Below are 22,881 nucleotides of genomic sequence, written 5' to 3'. Positions count from 1 at the left end.
ACTACCTATTTTATTTCTGGGTTAGTGCCACAACACCATTGTGACAGTGTGGAAAGTTTCCAGTAAACATCCTCTTCCATTTAAACAGTTTTAAATGAATACTGGAACCGGCATGACTTTCCAGAGGTCCCTAGTAGTTGGAAGCTCATTACCCTTCGTTTCCCTGCCACAGGCCACACAGCTCTGCCCCCCTCTTCCCTTCCCACGGGCCCTGGAACGAACGCCCCGCGGCGCAGTCCCCAACAGGTGTCCCCAGGGCACGGCAGCCCGCGGGTCCCCAGGGCCGCCCCGCCCCGCAGTGCGCACCGGGGAGGATGCGGCCTGGGCTGGAGCCTGCGCGGGCCACGTGACGGCCGCTATAAGAGCGGCGGGCTGCGGACTCCCGCCCTCCCTGCTGGCCGCGGTCACCTACCGGCGCCCGGCTCCCGCGACCCACCCGGCCACACTATGACAGGTACGCCCCCCTCACCCTCCCGCGTCCCCGGGTCCCGCGACGCGGCGGCCCCCCCGCGCCGGGGAAGCTCCCGGGGAGCTCGCGAACCGCTGTCGTCTCCAGCAGCTCACCGAGACGCGCTGCGGAGCGGCCGGCGGCTTCCGTCTCCGGCATCCGGGGAAGGCCAGGCGGGGTGGGGCGTGCGCCGCGGCGCACCGGGGTCGCACCCGGCCCCGAGGTGCTCTCGCCACCGGGAACGGCAGGGCGCCCTGCGGGGAAACACCGGGGTGCGGCCCTGCTCTGGTCTCTGCACTGAGCCTATTTTTAGGCCTCAGTAGCCCGGTGCTGCTACGAGGGAGCCGGCTAGCGCCCCGGGCGGGCCTCGGTTGCCGGTGCCACTTGTTGCAAAGTGTCAGGCCCTAGGCGAATGAAGCCCAGGACCGGGCACTAGAGGTGACTGGCCCTTCTGAAAGCTTGAAGCTGTAGCCTGGGTTGTGACAGCAACGGAGCGGCCATCTGAAGGTGAAAGCACCCAGCTGTCTGTCAATTGGTCTTACCGTCCATTTGTAGGCTAAGTTTTAGCTTGTGTTTATAACATCTGACCTCTCCTTTTGTTAATTGAACCAGAGAAAGCATAGCGTTGCTGCCTGTAGTTTTTACATACACGTTTATTACACCACGTCGGCGTTTCCTCCACCACCTCCTGAAGTCTCTTTGGGGCTAACACATAATTCATTGTGCTCATGTTTTAAGTACTTTTGGGGGAAAAAAATGGTTTTGAAATGTTACTGTCTCAGAATGTTCTAAGAATAACACAGACGAGTACCAGCCGGGGTTGATGGATGTGGCAGGTGTCATTACAGAGTATAATTGACTGGAGGTAGGGAATTGACAACTTTCTTCATCTCGGTAGTGTAGTAGTGGGTTGTTCTGAAAGATGGCCCTGTAGTATGAGTTAAAACGCCTTTCAGGTTGGCTTCTGGGGAGTGCACTGGATAACCAGATAACCCACCACACTGTCCCTGCTCAGAGGAATTCCCACGGCTTCTAGCATCCACACTGGGAAATGAGGAAACCCGAGAGTGACAGTGACAAAATCTCCTAACTCTCTTCTTGGGCAGCAGCCCCCCCAAATGGGAGGACTTGAACCTTAGTATCCGTATGCACATTGGATACCCACCAACTGCTCATGTTAAAGTCACCTTTAGAGATGGTCCCCAGAGTGAAGTTACAAAAAGCCCGAAAAGATCTTAAAGGCTGATCTAATGAGGACTCTTCAGTGGGAGAAAGAATACATGTTTGACTTCTGTTCTGGCTGGGGGGTTGGGAATATTGGCGTGTATGTCCATGTCGCTTGTTAGGGGGGGAGGGGAGAATGGGGAAGATGGTATATTGCTCGTTTTCTCAGAGAAATGAAGGCAGCTGACCGTGGTTTACACCTTTAATTTAATTAAAGTGGAGACAGGATTGTTGTCTGGTCAGCTTGGTCTCTGCAGCCAGGCCCTAGCTCAAAACAACAACAACTCAGGATGTAGTTTATTGGTAGAACACTTGCCTCTAACATACGAAAGGATTCAGAAGCATGCGAAGTGGGACCCCAGGGAAGAATATGGGTTAGGATATAGAAAAGACAGAGAAAGGGGGCTAGAGATGGAAGGAGATAGCAAAAGATAGGTTGGCTAGAGTTGGCTTCTAAGCTCACCAACAGTGATTGGTCACTAAGGGGTAAGGCCACGGTGGGAAGTTCAGTCTTGGGCAGAAGCTGGGTTACTTTCTGGGGTGATGGACATGGAGGATCTCGCCTGGTTGAAAATACCACTCACCAGGCCTTGTGAGAGAAAGGAAGTGTGCTTGGTGATATTTTCATCGCCACCGTTTTCCTAAGCTTTGCTCTCGTGCTACAGTTTGCTCTAAGTATTTGGATAGGCTCTAACTGGGGTTTGAGTTTTGCGGTGGTTGTGAGCGGCTTGAAGGTTATCTGGCATTCCCGCTAAACTCAGGTTTAGCCTCTTCCTAGATAGATGCCTGTGTGAGTTCTCCCACCAAAGGAGCTACTGCCCTGTCAACAGAAAATTGACCTCCGAAGACAGGATTTTGTTAAACTGTTGGTTGAAAGAACACCTGGGGAAAATTCTTTCCCAGCTGAGATACGCTGCTTTTTCTTTGTATTAAGATCAGGCTTTTGTGACGCTGACCACAAACGATGCCTATGCCAAAGGTGCGCTGGTCCTGGGCTCATCTTTGAAACAGCACCGGACTACAAGGAGGATGGTTGTACTCGCCAGCCCACAGGTTTCAGACTCTATGAGGTAAAGACTACCTGCTTGTCTGTCTCCTTGTCCTTGGGGAACTAACACTCTTCTCCCTTGAACCAGTGGCACTGAGCGCACACCTTCCTAGGGAGCTGAGCACTAAGTAAAGATCGATAATCAATGCTAAACTAAATATTACGGGATGTGACGTTTCTTCCTAGTTTTGGGAAGATGTCCCAGGATTCCTCCAGGGCGGTTCCATCTGTGCTCCATCTTCCTGCTTACATCTCAGGAGAGAAAAGAACTGCCCGAGCCTTACTGAGTCTTCTGAGGGTGGATCCTGCCAAGTTCTGTCTGTCCTCACTCGTTGGGGAGTCCTTTCCTCGAATGAAGCTGAGATTGCGTTGTTTCCTGTAAACAGGGAAACCTTCAGATGCTATTGAACAATTTTTACTTCTAGCTGACATTTGTCATCTTTATGTATGAGAGAATAAAGTCCTTATTACTAGACTTTCTGAAAGTGTTACTGAATTTGTTAGGGGATACATGCTGAGAAGTATAAGCTACTCATTGATGGGATTCGTTCATTTTGAGGTTTGGAATTAAATTTTGCGATATCTCTATACTAAATCTAAGAATAGTATGGTTTGGTGCTCCACAACTTTGTGCTGTCTTATTTTTACAATCTCCTGGCCTTCTTAGAAATTGAAAATACCTTATATTTTTTAAATGTAAACATAGGCCAAGGGCCTTTAAAAAATAAGGCATTATACATATGTGCATATATATACATATATATATGTATATATGGGTGTGTGTGTGTGTGTGTGTGTGTGTATGTGTATCTTCCACATTAATGACATGGATCCTACATGGTTCCTGAAAGGTGCCTCAACCCCTTTCTTCTGATATATCCATTAGTGAGGATTGTGTAACACCCAGATCTGGTCTCGTATCCCACTACTATGACTCACTACAGTCACTGGTTCCATTCTCCATTTCTTATTAAAAAAAAAAAAAGACCAAGGTTACTCTGTGAACTAAAATGTATTTGTTATCTAACTTACCTAATTTGAGAGATGAAATTCCACACCAGTGCTTCTCAGTAGTTAAAGGTTTATATCATTCAGTTTTCCTCTAGCAAGTTATAGTGTCTGTTTCATTAACATTCCACTAAAGACATGGGAACCTGAATTCAATCCCCAGTACACATACAAAAATCTGGGCATCATGGTGGTGCATATCTGTAATATCATCACTACTCGGAGGCAGAGAGGCATCACTGGACTTCACTAGCCAGCCGTCCTAATCTAGTCAGCAAGTTCCAGGTCCCACTGAGAAAAGATTTCTCAAACAAACAAACAAACAAACAAACACCAAGGCAGATAGTTCCTGAAAATGACCAATGTCTTCTGCATGCACATGAATGAGAGCACACAGACACATACTCAGGTAATTTTGAACATTGAAAACTCTTATATGTCAAGTTGAGCTTGCCAGGTATTCTCTCTCTCAGAAGAGAGAAAAGTTCTATGATAATGTCTTAAGTTAGGAGGCACCATAAACAGTTATCAGTACTTATGGAATTTACTGTATGTGCACATGCATGAACACAGTTTGTTATGAAGTGCATAAAGACAGATCTAAGAGGGTAGACTATGCCAAAACACCAATTGTCTCGTGACTGATAGCTTATGAAGTAAGGCAATGGTCTTAAAGTAAGTGTATCATGTGATATGAGAAGAGTATATGTGATGCTTTCTGGAACTTATTTTTACAGAAAAGTTTTAGAGACCGTGTTCGATGAAGTCATCATGGTAGATGTCTTGGACAGTGGCGATTCTGCTCATCTCACCCTAATGAAGAGACCCGAGTTGGGCATCACATTGACTAAACTCCACTGCTGGTCCCTTACTCAGTATTCCAAATGCGTGTTCATGGATGCAGATACTCTGGTGAGTGTGGCTTTAAGGGCTGAATAGATGTGCTCAGTAACGGAGACCTGTTACTCATTTGAGGAATGCTGTCAAGGCATGCCAGATAAAGCCATTATCATAAGAAGTGATGAAGGAGAGCAATCCTAGGCTGCCATATAGCTGTCCCCATCTTTTGTGTTGGGTAACACAAAAGGAGAACCTAGGAAGGGTGTGCCACAGCAGGAGCATTCTTGTAACGCCTTTCTTTGTCTTTCTCTTTGAATCAGGTCCTCTCAAATATTGATGATCTGTTTGAAAGGGAAGAATTGTCAGCGGCACCAGACCCAGGATGGCCTGACTGTTTCAACTCTGGAGTCTTTGTTTATCAACCCTCAATGGAAACATATAACCAGCTGTTGCACCTTGCTTCTGAGCAAGGCAGTTTTGATGGTATGTACCTGCTATCGTGCATTTGATAAATCTCTATAAATTTAACTCTTTCTCCGTCACAAATACACACACACACACACACACACACACACACACACACACACACACACACACACACACACACACACACACACACGCGCGCGCGCGCGCATCAGGGTAACCTAAACTAAGACAGACATGGTTTTTTGTTCGTGTTTGTTTATGACAGGGTCTCACATTGTCCAGACTGGCCTCAAACTCATTGTGTAGCTAAGGATGACCCTGAACTTTTGATCCCCACATGGTATTCATCACAACTGTTTTTATTGTTTACCGGTGGGATCAAAGCAAGCTTCAGTCAAGCTAGGTAAGTAGTTCTCCAGATCCGGGCAGCTGCTTAAGGAACTCTCCCCTATCTAAATTAGCGTTAGTTTTTAAAAACTGAGAAAAGACCAAAGAATGACACACTTCCGTCTTAGGGCTAATTTCAAGAATAGTGACCATTTGCTTGTTCTGAATATGTGATACCCTGGATTCAATCACTAGCACTGAATTAAACATAACTTCTGTTTTTAAACCTGAGTAAACTTCAAAAGTGTTTGGCACTCATTGCTAACAAGAATCCAGTATCTTGTGAAGAAAACAGCCTGATAATTTGGCATTTGGCACTCTTTTGTAAGTTGTTGAAAACAAATTTTACACGAATAATCTTTACTTCCAAAGTCTCATTTCCTGTAAAACTATGGATTAAGTAAAATTCCATCTTCACAGCTGACGAGTGGAGCACTGACTAAGTTATGGGAGCGTTTACTTGTATGTGCGAGTATGTCTGTAGATCACGTAGGCCTGTGTTGGTCTCTGCAAACCCTAGGGCATGCAGTATAGTCTGAGGGATGCAAGAATAAAGCATGGTTCAACACTACTGAGCCGCTGGTGTTGGTCCAAGCCAGTAAAGTCTGACTCAGGGTAGTTTATTTCAGGCATGCTTAAGTACAGTATAATTGGGAAAACTGTTTCCCGGTGTAACGCAACCCCAAGTGCACAATAAAGGATGATTACTTTGAAGTTCCTTTCAAAGTGCTGTCACGTCTTCCATGGAGAGAAGTTCTATAGATAGGCTACACGGGTTACCTTAAAAGGGCCTGGGGAAGGCTTTGCTGTGGGCTCGGTCATACAGATAGCACAGAGGTCATGTAGACCATTAGCCACTTTCATTTCCACCCTTCTGGGCAGAAAACAGGTTCTCCACCTCTGGCTCTAAGGGTCAGCCGTGAGGGTTGTCTCCTCATGCTATCTGTGAGCATAGGAACTTGCTCCCAACAGACCCACATGTCTTTCAGAAAACTTTTCTCTCTCTTCTTTTATTCCTGGTGTTGGATCTTGAACCTAGAGCCTTGATGTGTTAGGCAAGTACTCATCAGTGGGGAATATAGCCAGCTGAATTAGTAGGCATACATGCTTTAAATAATTAGTAGGTATATTTGTTTTAAGTATATCAGAAACTTGACAAGACTAAGCCAGCAGTCAACATGCAACAGCAGTTCTTTTTCAAACTGCTGGTAATGGTTCTTTAGGGAAGGTAATCTACGTAGTGCAGACAGAAAGGACACACTCCATAAAGCCTGTTCAGCAGTGACTCCGTATCAGATCCTTGACTGTGCCATAGTCACACGCAGGAAGCATGGGCATGGATGGCCAGATGCCTGCTTCAGCAGCTTCTTTCTTCCTAAGAGCCTACCTTTGATTTGCAGTAAATGGGTCTTTTAGAATAAGCTGAACCAGGCTTTCTCACTGAGATTCAACGCTGATTATCAAGGAAAATTCATTCTTGGGTCCAGGGATATGCAAGCACAAAGACCGGTGTTTGCGTCCACAGCACCCATGTCAAGAATTGGCCTGTGGTCCCAATGCTAACGGAAGACACACAGAGATTCATGTCTGTTAACTAGTTATGAAAGTTTAAGAAATCGTAAACGTCTCAAAGATTAAGCTTGAACATTCGTTACATTGCTGAAGCCAAGCTTGAAACTTCAGAGCATTTCAAGCTATACATATGAGGTTGTTTTGTTTTTTCTCCTAATAGATAACAAATTCTGTATAACTATTTGCCTGAAGATTTGGGGCTTACAGTTCTTTATAATCTCATTGCAAATAATTAGGAGGGTTAAGCTTTGATCTTGCTTCAGGGTTTGGCTTATTTACATCCTGAGCTAATAGTCTTCAATCAGGAATGGTTCTGTATTGTACCCTCTGTTTCTTTACCCCACCCTAATCCAAGACCAAGAGATATGTAGCTACTTCTAGAGAATTTGTTTTCTTGAGGCAGATTGTTCTCGTGTATCTAAACTAGTTATCTAGCCCAGGCTAACCAGAAATTCACTATCATCCTTGCCTCAGCCTTCCAAACTCTGCTTGGGCACATTTGTCTTCACTGAGGGAAGTCAGCGCTGCTGGCACCTGAAGAGTCGACGCTGACGCCACTGCTGAATAGTTTGTGGTACAGAGGGAAGCTCCTCACAGTTATCTGTCCAAGCTCCCATATGAGCAGTGCTGAGGTTGAAATGTCCTGTGCTATGCCGGCGCTTTCCGTGCTGCACCTATGAGGAAGTAGTCAGGCTGGGGAGGTTTCTCAGTGGGTCAAGTGCCTGCCCCGCCATTGTAGTAACCGGAGTTCAGTTTCCCAGGCACATGTAAGAAACTAATGGGAACTAAGAGTGCTGGAGTGTTTCTGTAAGCCAAGCCATAGGGGATCAGACACAAGGGGATCTCTGAAATGTATTGGCTGGCCAGCTGAGCTTAATAGATGAGCCTCAGGAGCAGTGAGAGAAAATGAAAGGTAGGTGGCAAGCAATCAAGGAACACTCTAAATGTCAATCTTGAACCTCCACATGCATGTGACATATGCATATTAGTGACTACAATTCTCTCTCTCTCTCTTTCTCTCTCTCTCTCTCTCTCTCACACACACACACACTGTCTTGCTGAAGCAACTTTAAGAAAATATTAACTGTTCAATGGGACCAACAGATAAGAGGGTGTCACTTTACTGACATGCTATTTTGTTCTCATGAACAGAATAGGAATAAGCTAATATTCATGTTTAAACATGTAGAACATTTCTGATCCTTACACTAGAGAGAGTTGCCTTCGCTTTAGGTCGAGCCCTTTTCCATTTCCTATACTCTAATTGGAGGAAGGGTAATCCTCCCAGATAGCCAGCACAACCGTTCTCAAGTTTAGAAAGTGAGTCAAATTCTAAAATATATCTGATGGCCTGCCAGCTGCCTAAAAGCCACGTGATTTTCATCATCTAAAGGAATTCTAGCTTCTAGTCTAGTGGCTAGGAGTTTAGATCCCAGTAGTCACATTCCGTGTTAAATTATTCAAGTACAACTAAAGAAGCGTTAACGGCTAGCAGCCAAGAGGCACTGTGCATTATGGAGGCCCCAGCCACTGAGTCTGCTGTTAAGCAGCTTGAGCGTGTGCAGGGTTTCTCTGGAAAGGGTTTCTGCTTTGTCAGGCAGAACTTGAACCACTGAAGATCTCACTGTGCTGCAGCACGGTTCATCGTTTCACTGTAGCTTTCCGGACACTGGCCGACTTTTCTCTTGCTCCTGGCAAAGGGATGAGTTCTCTCTGGTGTTCACGGTGAAAAGTTAAGCAGTTGGCTATTCAACATGTTTAAATTCAGTAGAAGAATCAACTAGATAATATCTTAACTAGAAAGCTTTTTCCCCTTGATGTGTGTTGCTGGGTTTTGTTTAGCAAGAATAGCTAACTCCACACCTTGGGAGCCTGCCCTTCTCTGCAGGGATGTAGAGTCATTCACTTGGAGCAGCACCTGTGTGACAGCAATTAATGGGCCTTAGACTTAATACCAGTGATAAACACAATTTTCTGGTGGCAGTTTATGATTCGTCTCAAAGTAAATTTTGATGTATTTTAGTTTATAAAAATTATAAATATATACATAATGTTTTATTTTTATGTGGATGAATGTTTTTGGTGTTTTGTTTTGTTTTTTTAGTTTTTCGAGATAAGGTTTTTCTATGTAGCCCTGGCTGTGCCAGTACTCTCTGTAGACCAGGCTGGCCGCAAACTCAGAAATCCACCTGCCTCTGCCTCCCAAGTGCTGAGATAAAAGGCGTGTGTCACCACCGCCCAGCTCGTGGATGAATGTTTTGACTGCATACATGTGTTCCTTGTGCCCAGCTAGATCAGAGAAAACTTCAGAGTCCCTGGACCTGACATTACTACTGATTGTTTTAAGTCACCTCTGTCCTCTGCAAGAGCAACAAGTACTCTTATATACCAAGCCTCTCTCTATCCCAATAAATATATTTTTATATTATATAATATGCTATATATGATGTAATATATAGTGTAAATTATATAAGTATATTTATATAAGATAAATATATTTTAATGTTTTAATATTAACAACATTTGTTAATATTTGTTGCTGGGCATGATGGCACACACAGTAATCAGAGAACTCAGGAGGAAGAGGCACAGCCCTGTGAATTCAAAGCCAACCTTGTTTGCGTAACAAGTTTCAGACCAGCTAGAGACACACAGTAAGAGCTTATCTTAGAAATGTTTGTTGTCGTTAAGGAGTTAAGCCATAGGCATGGATGCAAATGTTCTCTGATGTTCCTTTCTCTGGTACACATCTTCTAACACCCACAGGGCGCCCCCTCTCCTTTCTCATATATTTACCAGGCCTTGCATATCAGCAATGTCCGATTGCTGTCACAGAAAACTTGTTAGCAGATCATTGTATCTGTCTTGAGTATCTTCAAAGTCCTGCTTAATCTCTTGGTCACATTCAAAAGATTGGAGCCTGGTGTCTCTGACAAGCCACATGGGCTGCTGATGGTTGAGCTTTTGCAGCTGCTTTTAAAGCCCTTCTAATGAGAAGGAATGCGCCTGCTATTCTTCTAATCACCAGCCTTCAGTCACATCCGTCACCAATTGCCTCTGGCCAGGAGAAGCATCCTAATATGGCAAACCTGGCTTGACTTCTCTTTTTTTTCCCCAAGTGTCTGAACTATCAGAATTTACATTTAGTGACAACATAGTTCATTCATTACTAGAATCTATTTTCCTTAGGGGCAAGTGTTAAGTCCAATTTCCTATAAAGTTTTGTGTGTTTTTAAATTATTTTGAAACTTCTTCTTTATTGAAGTTTCCTGGAAAGTTGAACAATAGCTATTGTGAAAGTCCATTAGATTCTGATAGGATGATGCACAAACATTTCGGGGGAAGAAGATGAAGTTCAGGCATATCAACGATAGGAAGAGATCTTGATACTACAAGCACTCATGGGGGTGAAACGAAGCCAACACATTAGCTCTCTTGAACTCAGTCTGCACACGTTCTGGAATGTACTTTCTTTCCCCTGTGTCTCTAAAGTATCCTAAATTAAGGCTGCCTATGTATCTGTATGTAGTAGTTTTAAAAACTCATTACAAGAATTCATATTGCCCAGTCTGGAGTGCCCTATTGTTTGTTTATTTAATCTTGATAGTAACTTTAATAATTATAATAAAAGCACCCTAAGTTTTTAATTTCCATGCTAGAACTTGGGTTTATAATTAAAATTTGGAGAAAATAGAGAATAAATATTTGTGGCAGAGTATTAGATCTGATTTTGCTTTAAGCTGAATCCAGGATCTATAATAAAGTTGGTATTGCTTCTTAATTCTCCTTGGTATCCTTAGAATCTGATAATGTCTTACAGATTTGGCGTACCTTCCCTAATCTTCGTAGTTAGTCTAGCTTTGTATTGAACTTGCCCAACAAAAGAAGGAAGGACTGAGGCATTTCAAAATAAATGAGTACACACATGCTTTTTCTTAAGACTTTCTTTTTCTTGTTGTACTCTTAATCCATTTTCTTAGCCATCTGTCTGCCATTAGCTTTGCAACAAGAAGTGAAGAACCTGTGAGAAACCAGAGGAGGAAGGAACTAAGGGGTGATGTGCCTGTAGACTCTAAACCAAACTGTTTTACATTCTCATTCTTTCTCCACAGTCTTGGGCGGGACACATTCATGCAAGCATTTGTCAAGTACTCATTGAGTACTCACTGCTAAAAGCTCAGGACAGCGACTTTCCTATTGGCTTTGAGCTGGCAGCAAGCCAGGTGTGAGCCGAGTCTTTCTCAGTTCTGCCTAGGTATACAAGAGGAGGAATGGAGGACTGTTGTGTTGGTTGGTTGTTTTGTTATTGTTTCTTCCCCAATTAGCCTACACGGAAACATTCTCTGCTATAAATTCTGAGAATTTATTAATAAAAACATCCCTATTACCTTGTTCATTTTATGATTCATTTCTTAAGATTCACTTCACCGAGTAGAAAGAGCAGCTAGTGTCATAATAATTTTATAGATGAAGTGGAAGATATTCAGGTCTTTTCTTTTGCAGCTGTGTTCCTCCCCTTCGCTCGGCAGAGGCTGAAGAGACTGTCATTCTCAATCCACTGTCTGTCCTCTCCTGCTGGTCTCGGATGCTACTTACTGCCCTCACCTGTGTTCCTATAATCGTCCATTGACTTGATATTTCAAAACTTATCTCAACCTCTCATTTAAGCAGAATACCAAATTGAAGGACGCAAGAATAGTCCTCAATAGCACGGGTGTGGATCTCTGCCTCTCTAAAGCTTACAATATTTGAGAGCTTGTGGGTGTTTGACAGGCAGTTATGCAACCATGGTTCTGTCAGGATCAACTTTCTAATGAGACTCTGAACCAAGAGTCCCTGCCTTAGACTGGGAAATGTGTCATTCTTGCTAAAATCAATGTCTTGTAGCATGCATGCAATATAACTTTGTCATTAAGAATCTTGTATTTTTTTGGTAATGAAAAGAGCTCTATAATGTGGAATGTTAAGTCAGTTGTTCTTGGTTTAAATGGATTAAAGCCAGTGAGATGCAGGAATGCCTGGGCCAAGTGCCTGGATTTCCCTAAGCCATGTAGGGTTAATCCACTGATGCCTAGTAAACCTCATTACTCTAGAGGTAGAAGTCCCACCTCCACTGTCCCCAGAGCGGTATTACCTGCCATTTGGTAATCTTTGGCTTGCTTCTGTGTGCAGCAGTGATGGCATCTTCCAGATATAATGTAAAACCCAGCTTCAGCGATTAAGTTTTATGTTATTTCAGTGTCTGACTGATAATAGTTGGAAATCATTTACCTAATATTGTCCCTTTGCCCTCTTTCTGAATTAGGAACCCTTTGAGAGTTGGACCTTCTCATTTATCACGAGCATTATACATATGCAAAACATGAAACTTTATGTTTTAAATAGAAATTTTTTAAGTGTTGCATCCATTGATATAGTAAATCTTAAGAGGAATATTTGTCTAAAAGGCTGAACCAGCAGCGTAGTGGAAGGGGGACACAGAATTGGGTATTTGTTGTTGTTGCAACACTGGAGCCACATGTCCCTTGTTTCATTTTCTTGCTCCCTGCCTCATCCATGCTGCCATACTCCAGCTTCCCAGATCCCCCTGCGGGTGATCCCTGCTAGCCACATCTGTTAGTTCTGAGATTCAGAGCTCTTCAACCTGCAAGATTAAGTCAAGATGCCTCTAAGGCTGACTAAAAAGTACTACACAAAATACTGGAGGAGGAGGATGATGATGATGGTGATAATGGTGATGGTGATGGTGATGATGATGATGGTGATGATGATGGTGGTGGTGATGATGATGATTATTGGTAGTAGAAATTCAGCAATGTTCATCGGATCTTTGTGTGTTTTGTGATACATATGTACCTCTGTGCATACTCTGCTTTGAACAGTGATCTTAATATTTCTAAAAAAGATATTTTTCAGATCTAAACAATATTTCAAAAGAAAAAAAAAAAAAGACAGTCTTACCGACGCTACATATAGATCTTTCTAACCTTTATGCATCTAGCTTACTGAAATGTTAGACTGTGTGCTTGAATGGGGATGACCGGGAATCTCCAGACTGCTTAAGGAAGAGCATTGTCTGATGGCAAGTGTGCTGCCACACCTCAAACCACAGCACTTCCGGGAAACGACAGGGAGCTCAGACATCAGGGTTTCCTTGACTGTAAAGAAAGTCCCAGGCCAGCCTGGGCTACATGGGACCCTGTCAAAACACCAGATAGTACTCAGTTCCATTTGTAATTCACTGTTTTGGGGTAAACCGCGATCTGCCGTAGTTACACGATGGAGCCAACAGTTACGGTGCTTACTGAGTATTTCAGGTTTACCAGCGAGATGCGCAGACACCCCAGCTTCACCAGGGCAACTTTATGACTGCTTATCCTTACTGTTTCCTGGTGCCTCAGGGCCCCTCGGTCTTCCGTCAGCTGATGAGCTAGGAATGTTTGCGGGGGATGGGCGGACAGGAAGCGGAAGCAGCCTTCCATGACCAGAGGCTACCAGCTTGTGGCTTGCTGCACTAGGCCAGCAGCTCTGACTCGTGGGTAAGACTTGGACGTGCCTCTGTGGGATTCAGTTTTTTGAATGCTTGCTATACATAGCCAATATTCACTTTAAGAATTGCTTTTTAAGGGTCTTATAATGTTCCATAAAAAGACAGTAGAAGGGCTGAAGATGTAGCTCAGGGGTAGAATGTTTTTCCAGCAAGCACAAGGTTCTGGGTTCCATGCCTAGGTCTACCAACAAACAAAACCAGTGCTCCAGACAAGTAAGTGGTTTTCTAACGTTCAAAATAAGAGCTACTGCTTATATTGTCTGGGTATACAAATACAGTAAGACAATTGTGAATTTTATTTACGGTTATATAACTTAATAGTTACCACCGGGGGGAGAGGCAATGCAATTGGATGAGTGTGTCCTCACAGAGAACACAGAACACAGTTGGTAACATCCATGCTCCCAGACTGGATGTATAGAGATGTTATATCATCTACATGTATACTTTTCTGTTGATAATAAGAACACATAAAGAGTGCTTAGGTCTTGAGACAATTCTCATTCTTACTGTTTCGTATTGATATTTTTGAATTACAAAAATAAGGAAAAATTAGAGAGAAACATCTATAGCACCAATCCCCCCCCTTTTTTTTTAAAGATTTATTTATTATTATATGTAAGTACACTGTTGTTGTCTTCAGACACACCAGAGGAGGGCATCAGATTTCATTATGGGTGGTTGCGAGCCACCATGTGGTTGCTGGGATTTGAACTCGGGACCTTTGGAAGAGCAGTCAGTGCTCTTACCCGCTGAGCCATCTCGCCAGCCCCCCCAATCCCCTAATATAAAGTTGTTTTCATTTGTATTCTTATATGTTTATGTTTATATCTCATGCATGCAGCTCTGTGTCTTTATAATACACAGTGAACAAATGGTCTTTATGTTGGTTTTAATGGCATAATAGTAATTGTGAATGATTAGTACATTTATTTACTATCTCCTTCATGGCATGATGTTATTTCAGCTTTTCTGCTTCTCTGGAGGTTCTTGAATATCTTCAGGGTTCTTGCATTTATTCAGGACAGGAAATAGTTTTTCTATATTTATGACATTCTGTTATCCGGGGGATGACAATGATAAACAGAAAAGAGCCAAAATCTTTGTCCTTATGTAATTTAGAATCAAAATGACCAACAGTTTCTTACTGTATTTTGCATTTTAATTACATTGAGCCTTTTTAACTTTTATATTTTTATATTTTATTTGCATTATTTTTTATTTTGAGTGAATTGTAGCTTCACATGCTGCTATAAGAAATAATGGAGATTCTCTATAGCCCTCATTCATCTCCCTCAGTGGCAACATCCTATATAACTGTAGTATAATACAAAAATAAGGACTTTCACATTGATTCAGTCCACCAAGATTATTCTGATTTCATCAGCTTTACTTATGAGCTCATGTGTCTGTCTGTCTGGATGTGATCTATTCCATTTTATTACATGTATACTTTACTGTGACCACTACCATCGTCAAGAACAGAACAGGGCCCCTCACAGTATACTTTACAGCCACGGCTTCATCTCCTCTCTCGACTGTTCTTGGCAGCCACGAATATGTCCTCTATGGTTTTATCCCTCCAAGGAGTTTGTATAAACGGAATCACTCTGGTTTTCACTCAGCAGTGTTTCTCTTGAGATTGATCCAAGTCCTATGCATCAGCAGTTTCCTCCTTTGTTCTGACTGACTTTCTAATTATGGTTATATTTATGTACCTGTTGAATGGCATCTGAGTTATTTCTAGTTCTGCCCTTTAGTTATGATCATTTCCTCGGTATTTGTTTTGATAACTATGTAGAAGAGAAAATTAGTAAAACAGTAGACTCCTGTCCTTGGCCATTAGTGTCTGTGTCACCCATATTGATGATCTTTAGGAAATCCAAAGGAAGTTTCAGAATGGTGTAGTGTTTGAGTTTTACTGTCTTATGCCTTAGGATATATGCTGTCTATACAGATAAGACCATCCTTTTGTATTGACCTTTCACTGTAGACTTTAGGAATGCTATTCACCAGGGGCCTATGCATAGCAGGAATTTATTTATTAGTTCTAGAGACTAGGAAGGCCAAGGTCAAGATGAAGGCAGATTGTCTGTAGGAAGCCAGCATTCTGCTGTCCCACACCATCTTTTTGCTCTAACCTGAGATCATGGAGGGGTGAAGTGCCTCCTAGACCACTCTGTTATGACACAAATGCAGTCTTGGATCTAATTGCCTCTTGGAGATTAAGGTTTCAATGTGTACATTTGGGGATCATACCATTCAGTTTATTGTATCTTTGAAACAGTGGAGCATATCCTATTCCATTTCTGATTTTCATTTCAGTTGCTCATTGAGGAATGGGACCTGTCCAAGGCTCCTCAAACAGAACACTTTTTTCACAGATGTTCACTCAGTGAATGTCATTCATCTGTCAATTGGATGGATGGTACTTGGGAAGAAAAGGATATGCACAGTAGGGACCAGGCACATTTGGATATTAAATACAAAGCTCCAATCTTACTATTTTTTCCTCAAGTTACACAAGTATCCATAGTTTTGAAATCTTCTGGTCCAGAGAAAACCACATAGCATAGATAGACTATTGATTGGACTTTTTGAATGGTGAAAAAGAATACTAGATCTTGACACAAAGCAGACCCAGGACAGGATTGAAGTACTCGGATGCTAGCCTCACACTTAATGTAGACTCATTTGCTCTAACACCTCACCACACACAGTTGCCCTATGTCTCTCCATACCATACACACACAGGCCCCGTGTGTCTCCTGCGTCTCACACACACATTATGTGTCTCCATGACCCCACATACTCCATGTGTCTACTCAAGATTCTGACTCTAAGCGTGTTTTCTGAACTCTCAGAGACGAAAATAGAAAACTCCTGGGCTCAAATGAAGATCGTGTTTTGGAGGTAGTTTTTCTTAAATGTTTATTTATGACTTTGGTCAGACACTTAGCTTTTTAGGTTGTTTGTCTCCCCTGCTTTGTTTCTGTTTATTTTTGAGGCAGGATCTCGCTGTATAGCCTAGACTACCCCGGAATTCACTGTGTGACCCAGGCAGGCAGACCTTACCCTCATAGCAACCCTTCCATCTTAGCTTCCCTCATCCGAGCTGTACCCACGAATCCCTAGAACAATTGTGAAGACAGTGACCATGTGTCTTATTCACATTGGTTCCATAGTACCTAGTACAATGTATGAAATAGTAGCTGTTCCTTAAGTATTTGTTGAAAATAAATTAGAAAAAAATAGCCATCCACTCCAAGAATGTCCTAAAGAATATGACTTGAAATTAATTACTTAAAACACAATTAGTGTATAGTTTAAGCTTCCCGTATGTTTCTATAAAATAACTGAATTGCCTTAGAGGTTTATAAACCATAATTCTGTCTGTTCGTTTCCTTTCAGGTGGGGACCAGGGTCTACTGAATACATATTTTAGTGGCTGGGCGACCACAGATATCACAAAACACCTGCCATTTGTGTATAACCTAAGCAGCATTTCAATATACTCCTACCTCCCAGCATTTAAAGCGTAAGTACGAATGGCTTAACTGCTGTTGGTTATGGCGAGGGTAGAGGAGCGGCCTTTCATGTCCTCGCCTTTGGGAGGAAAATAATAGCTGGGTGACTCTGAGGAAAGCTCGCTCTTGTGAAAACCTGGCTGTGGTTTTGAGAGGCTTGGTTCTATCCACTGCCCTGTACTAAAGTAATCCAGAGACATGGTGCTGCCTTCTGGGACAGATTCCGCTCTGTTTCCGAGTTACACCACACTGGCTGCTGAACTTTGGTCTTCTCCCCTCCTCCTCTTCCTCCTCCTCCTCTTCCTCCTCCTCCTCTTCCTCCTCTTCCTCCTCTTCCTCCTCCTCCTCCTCCTCCGCCTCCTCTTCCGCCTCCTCCTCTTCCTCCTTCTCTTCCTCCTCCTCTTCTTCCTCTTCCTCTTCCTCCTCCTCCTCCTCTTCCTCTTCCCCCTCCTCCTCTTTCTCCTCCTCCTCCTCTTCCTCCTCCTCTTCTTCCTCCTCCTCCTTATTCACAAAGAGGATGTTACCAACACCCTCCATGGCTTTTGTGGGTTCTTAGAGCAGGCAGCAGGATGCTTTTGTGGTTAAGAGGGGCACTTGCAACTGACTGCGCTCAGCGGCCTCACTGGCAGGGTGATGCCAGGACACAGACATAAGAACAAGGCCCTTTTGGGAGTTGATCTACTCTCTCCCATCCCTGTGAGGCATGCACATTCCTGCTTTATCATCCAAAGTCCTCTCTGTGCATCCCGCACCACAGTACTGAACATATCTTGAATTTTGTGGCAGGGATGTTTCCCTTCCCACACTTATTGGGGCAGACTCTGTGACCATGCCCAGACAAGAGTTTAAGTATGTTGTGGGTTTTTTTTTCCCTCAGTCCCTCAATGTTTTCTTGGCACCTCTCTGATATGGAGTCAATTCTTTCGCCCTTCAATGGTAAGACAGGCAAGCTCTTACACTACTATTCTGAGTAAAGCAAATAGAATAGGGTTGACATCATCAAGAACATAAATATTATTTTCAATTCCTCAGTCCGTAGGATTATAAAATCCAATCTGTCTTGTGTGTACTTGTGGATCTGGTTTATTTTAATCCTATTGACTCATAACTAGTCCAGCCAGCTTGAACAGTATCCTGCAGATCATGATAGCTTGACCCCCTAGAGCTGAATCTGTCTATAGTAAAGCAGTTACTCTAATCCAACTGACTAAATGAGTATAACAAGCAAGAGCCGTGTGAAAGCAAAAAAAAAAAAAATGTTAATGGCATGATCAGGGTGCTGAGTTCTTCAGAGCAGGTATTTGGGAGTGAACATAGTGGAGTGATGATGTCTGTTGAGCTTCAGTTTCCGAACATGATGAACTTAGTTCATGAAGCTTCTGTTTCCCTGTGGCTTAGTTTAATCTGCTTTCCATCTTACGTGCCAGTACCAGGCACATCCCATGTCTCTGGACAGCTTGGTTTGCTCCAGCACTGCTTGTGTTTTTTAACGCAGAAGAAGCAGGAAGAGCAGTCTTTGTGCTGAGAAAGAAGGACTTGAAGCTTTGGTCCCTATCTCCAATGAGCCCTGCTGTTGCATGTGCTCTAAATGGAGTTCCCAAACTTTGAGATCTAAATGATCATAATGGTGGTTTCTTCTTGCTAGTACAGCAAATGATGCTAAACTAACTTTGGCAAGATCCTTGCTTTGTTGCCGTTTCTGTAGAGTATACGGCACATGGAGGAAATCTGGATCCATGCCATCCATCACCGATCATGCAGCCTATAGGCTAGCGTGTTTATGCCAGCTTTCGGTAGCTTGCCCTCAGTGGGGCCAGCTCTGTATTTCTTTGGTGTGATTGCTCAAAGCCAGACCTTATCTCCTCCCACTGCTGCCTGTTTAAGAATCCTGAAACCAGATTCAAGAATTCATTTTCCCTTCCCTTTGCCAGAAAATGTTTTTGTTTTTCTTCTATAGAGACCTAGCCTCATAGACATTTGAGAAGGAGTAGGTAGTTCCATTTCTTTTATGTTAATGTATCAATATCAGAATCAGTTTTTTAGACTAAATTAGCCTGTCCTGGGCCACTGTAGTTTTCTACGGAGAGGCCTATAAATTAAAGCCTGTATCGTGGTCAGAATAACCTGGTGGTCTCTAGGGCTGAGTAGCTCTGGTGCCTCCCATGGGTGACCATAGGATACGGCAGGTAGAAGGAGAGGCTGGAGAATGGGTTAAATCAAGGGGCTTCACTAGAAAGAATGGAGATTTTGTCTTAAAACTTCACATAACTATTTGCTAAGATATATCTTTAAAGCCTTTAATTATTTCCAAATGTTGTTCACAGAAGTCATTCAAAAATGGACTATTTATACACATGCACTCAAGAACACACACATATACACTGTGGACATGTATGCATGCACACTTCGTGTGTACCCACATACAATTTTAAAGCATGTAGCATTACATACAGTTTCAACTAAGATGGCCTCATGGGAATTAATGTGTTTTTGAGCCATGAAGTAGTAAGGATGGGCAAAAAGGGGAGAAAGGATTGAGATCCTGCAGGCAGAACCTTGTTGAAGATTAACATCTCAATTGGAGAGGGGCTCATGGAAGGACAAAACAAGATTAAGTGGAGGACCATCCCTTCTCATTCTCACAGATCTTAAATCCTTAGGCTGCATTTGTCATATAAGTTTCTTTCATTAGTGCTATACATAATTTTATTAAATTCAGTTATTGTTTAAAAATTAAGGGTTGACTCCCAGCACCAGCATATAAAAATTAATTTCACGTAAAACCTAGTATTCCAATTTCTGGTAGAATATGTTGAATATGACCAGTAAGTTTATAGAGTGAGTGTTACATTTCATGAGGTAGGAAGGATTTTGGATAGATGATAGGAAATGTGTATAAATGTCCTAGTGAAACTGTGAAATAGATACGCTGATATAAAAGAATTCCTCCAACCTTAAATCAGGGGTAGCCCTTTATCGCTCATGGAACATTGCAAGACTAGGGATATGAAGGATGCAAGTGCTGGGAAACAGGGAGAAAGGAGGCTTATGCAATGCCACCATCGAGATGCCGTACAGCCACTGCACTCATGGACTCACAACAACTGTCCTTTCTCACATTGAGACTGCACAAGGCAGGCCTGTCACATGTCAGCCAGGGTTAGGGTAAAGGCTGAACTATTGGCTACTGATAGATTCCATAAGAGGGAGCCCTTGTTTTCAGGTGTGTACTTCATGCTGAGGTGATCAGGATCCACTGGACAAGATGGCCCCAGTCAAACTCAGTGGGTCACCCACAAACATAACAAAAGCCATGAATGTAGCAATTAGTAAGGAAGGGGAGTATGTAGGAGGGAGAGAAATAAGAGACAGTAATGGGTGAGAGCATATATACATCTATGGAATAAAGTCATATATATACATCTATAGAATTGCCAAAGAATCAATTTTGCCAAAGAATAAATTTTAAACAAGTCAGACATTTAGGAGATAGGTCTGAATGAGACAAAACTACTAAAGCTGCCAGCAGATAAATGTTTATAGCCACTAAACAAGATGATGTAACCAATGGACTTGTTATTGGTAGAAGAATCCCTAAGACTGAGCCTGGAGAGAAGGGGTAATGGACCCAGAACAGGAAGATACAAGGAGACCCAGCGAGGTGGTAGCATTGTGGAAGGCCATACGATGAAAATGTTCCCAGGAGAAAGGAACGCTTCATCTGTGTGGAGTGCTATTGTAGAAGAAAGGACAACTTAGAATGGTACAGAATGTAGAATGTAGAGGACTGGTGACTTCAGCAAGTAGACATGTAGTAGAGTGGTGGAGGAGAAGCCCTGGCTGAAGCATGCCTCAGAGAACGAGGTTGTAAACATACACTGCTTTCCTAGATGCCTGCTTATAAAAGGAACAGGAAGGGGGTGGCAGCTGAGTGAGTACCATGTTTCTAGCAATAAGAATGAATGTGGAGGGAAGCCATTAGTAAAGCAGAGAGCTGAGAAGGATGTCTTTGATAGGACGACAAGAAGAGATCCAGTATACACATGGAGAGGTGGTGCTATGGGGGAAACAGGTGTGTAGTACAGGTATGGATATTGGCACGTGGGTACAAGCTCCAGTTTGATGAGTGAGCAGTCAGCTGGTAGAGGCAGAGAATGATACGCTACACCCAGAGAGTCTACCTCTTGACAAGCCAAGATTCCGTGGAGAAATGCTGGCCTGATAAGCAATGGAACTAACGAGGCCCAATGAACACTACAGAGTGCTGATGCCCTGACCAGGAGACTGTTGAGAGGGTTTATTTGCAAGGCCTGGAAAACACTATGGCATGTTGTTTGTTGCGATGAGACAGCCTTATCTGAAGATGGGACAGGAATGCTGCTGTGTTTCACATCCCTACTTCACTTGGTACAAAACTCCCTCTGCAGGATTTAACCATATCTCACACAGGCATTTGAGTTTGTGACTCTTAAAAATATTTGTAACTAGCTTGGGCCGGCTTTGAACTCACTATGTAACTCAGGCTGTCCTCAAACTTATAACAGTGCTCTTACCTCAGCTTCTCACTCCCAAGTGCTAAGAGTTCAGGCATGAGCTATCACGCCAGGCTCCTGACAGACTGGATGGGTGAGAGATGGACATTTTGGTGAGAGGAGAGAGGTACTCATCACTCGTGGGGAAGAGCTGCTGCGATGCTGTCTCAGCATGTGTGAATCTGAATGAGCATATGAGTGAGTGATGATGAGACAGAGAGCAAGCTCCATTCTGGGGTGGTCAAGGGGATACCTGGTGCCTTGGGCACATTTACAGAGGAGTATCTTAGTATCTCATAGAATATGGCACATAAAAGATGACTGATTAAATTGCTTCTGGGTGTGTTTTCCTGGATCAGTTCCTTTCTATTCTCTGAAGCCTCATCCTTGTCACTAACCACTGAGATAGCCGTAAGGATGCCCATCTGATCTTGTGGTAACATCAGGTCACAGGGATTATTTCAACAGCTAACATAAGCAGTGTTGTCGCTGGCTTCAGTTCAAACTCTGTCTTGTGATCTGGATGATGACTCCTTAGAGATTCTATCAAGTTAAAATTAGAACACTTATTTTAAGAAATATATGCAAGCTGATACAAATCCCCTTACTGGGTCAGAATAAACGGCTCTTGATAGTTTCGAAACAATTGAACCAAACTTCTGTTTTAAATTCCTAGCGGGTGATTTTGTGGATAAACCCAGGGTATGTCAGGGAAACCTCCTCCTTATTCCTGCCGTAAGCTGGAGTTAATTGAGTATTAGGCCCCCTTCTGAGCCACTGGTGGGTTTTTTGTTTGCTTGCTTGCTTGCTTTCTGCCAGGTGGTATACATTCTACCTAGCTGTCGCCTCAGGTAGGGAAAACGGAAACTGTCCACCCACACTAGTATTTAGGCTGAAATTATTTGTTCATTTATCTGTTTGGATGTTTGCAGTGCTAAGGCTTGAGCCCAGAACCACGTGCATGCCAGGTAGGTACCCTACTGAATGAAATTTCCATACCCCTAAAAGTCTTGAAAGACTGAAAGCGGTTTTCTTTTTCTTAAAACCTTACTCTTAATTCATTTTGATATCATTCTTTTTGATTTTATAATGAGCAAAGGGTGGAAATTTTGTTTTGCATGTTTTTAACTTTTATTGCATTATGAATAGAAAAGTTACATGATTTCAATTTATCTGAATTTGTTAACATTTAAAAACATATTCTAATTAAATAGAATTGAATCACATTCTTGTTTCCCTTTTGTACCCCAACTTCTCCCAGAGACCCCCTTTCAATACCTACAATATCTTTTTTGTCATATTCCTTAAAATTTATAAAA

General features: G+C 42.9%; 1 protein-coding gene across 1 annotated transcript in view; it reads left to right on the top strand.

Annotated features, from left to right (window-relative positions):
- The first annotated feature begins 349 nt into the window (after positions 1 to 349).
- Gyg1 (glycogenin 1) overlaps positions 350 to 22,881 on the top strand; it is a 38,486-nt gene continuing 15,954 nt past the window's right edge. The window contains exons 1-5 of the mRNA XM_031376277.1: positions 350 to 454; positions 2,607 to 2,742; positions 4,466 to 4,640; positions 4,889 to 5,051; positions 16,915 to 17,041. Of these exons, the coding sequence (XP_031232137.1) occupies positions 448 to 454; positions 2,607 to 2,742; positions 4,466 to 4,640; positions 4,889 to 5,051; positions 16,915 to 17,041 (608 nt within the window). The 5' untranslated portion in view covers positions 350 to 447. The remainder of the gene's footprint in view (positions 455 to 2,606; positions 2,743 to 4,465; positions 4,641 to 4,888; positions 5,052 to 16,914; positions 17,042 to 22,881) is intronic.

The sequence above is a fragment of the Mastomys coucha genome, unplaced genomic scaffold (genome assembly GCF_008632895.1).
Source record: "Mastomys coucha isolate ucsf_1 unplaced genomic scaffold, UCSF_Mcou_1 pScaffold17, whole genome shotgun sequence".
Taxonomy (NCBI): domain Eukaryota; kingdom Metazoa; phylum Chordata; class Mammalia; order Rodentia; family Muridae; genus Mastomys; species Mastomys coucha.
This window is presented reverse-complemented; position numbering and strand designations above follow the sequence as displayed.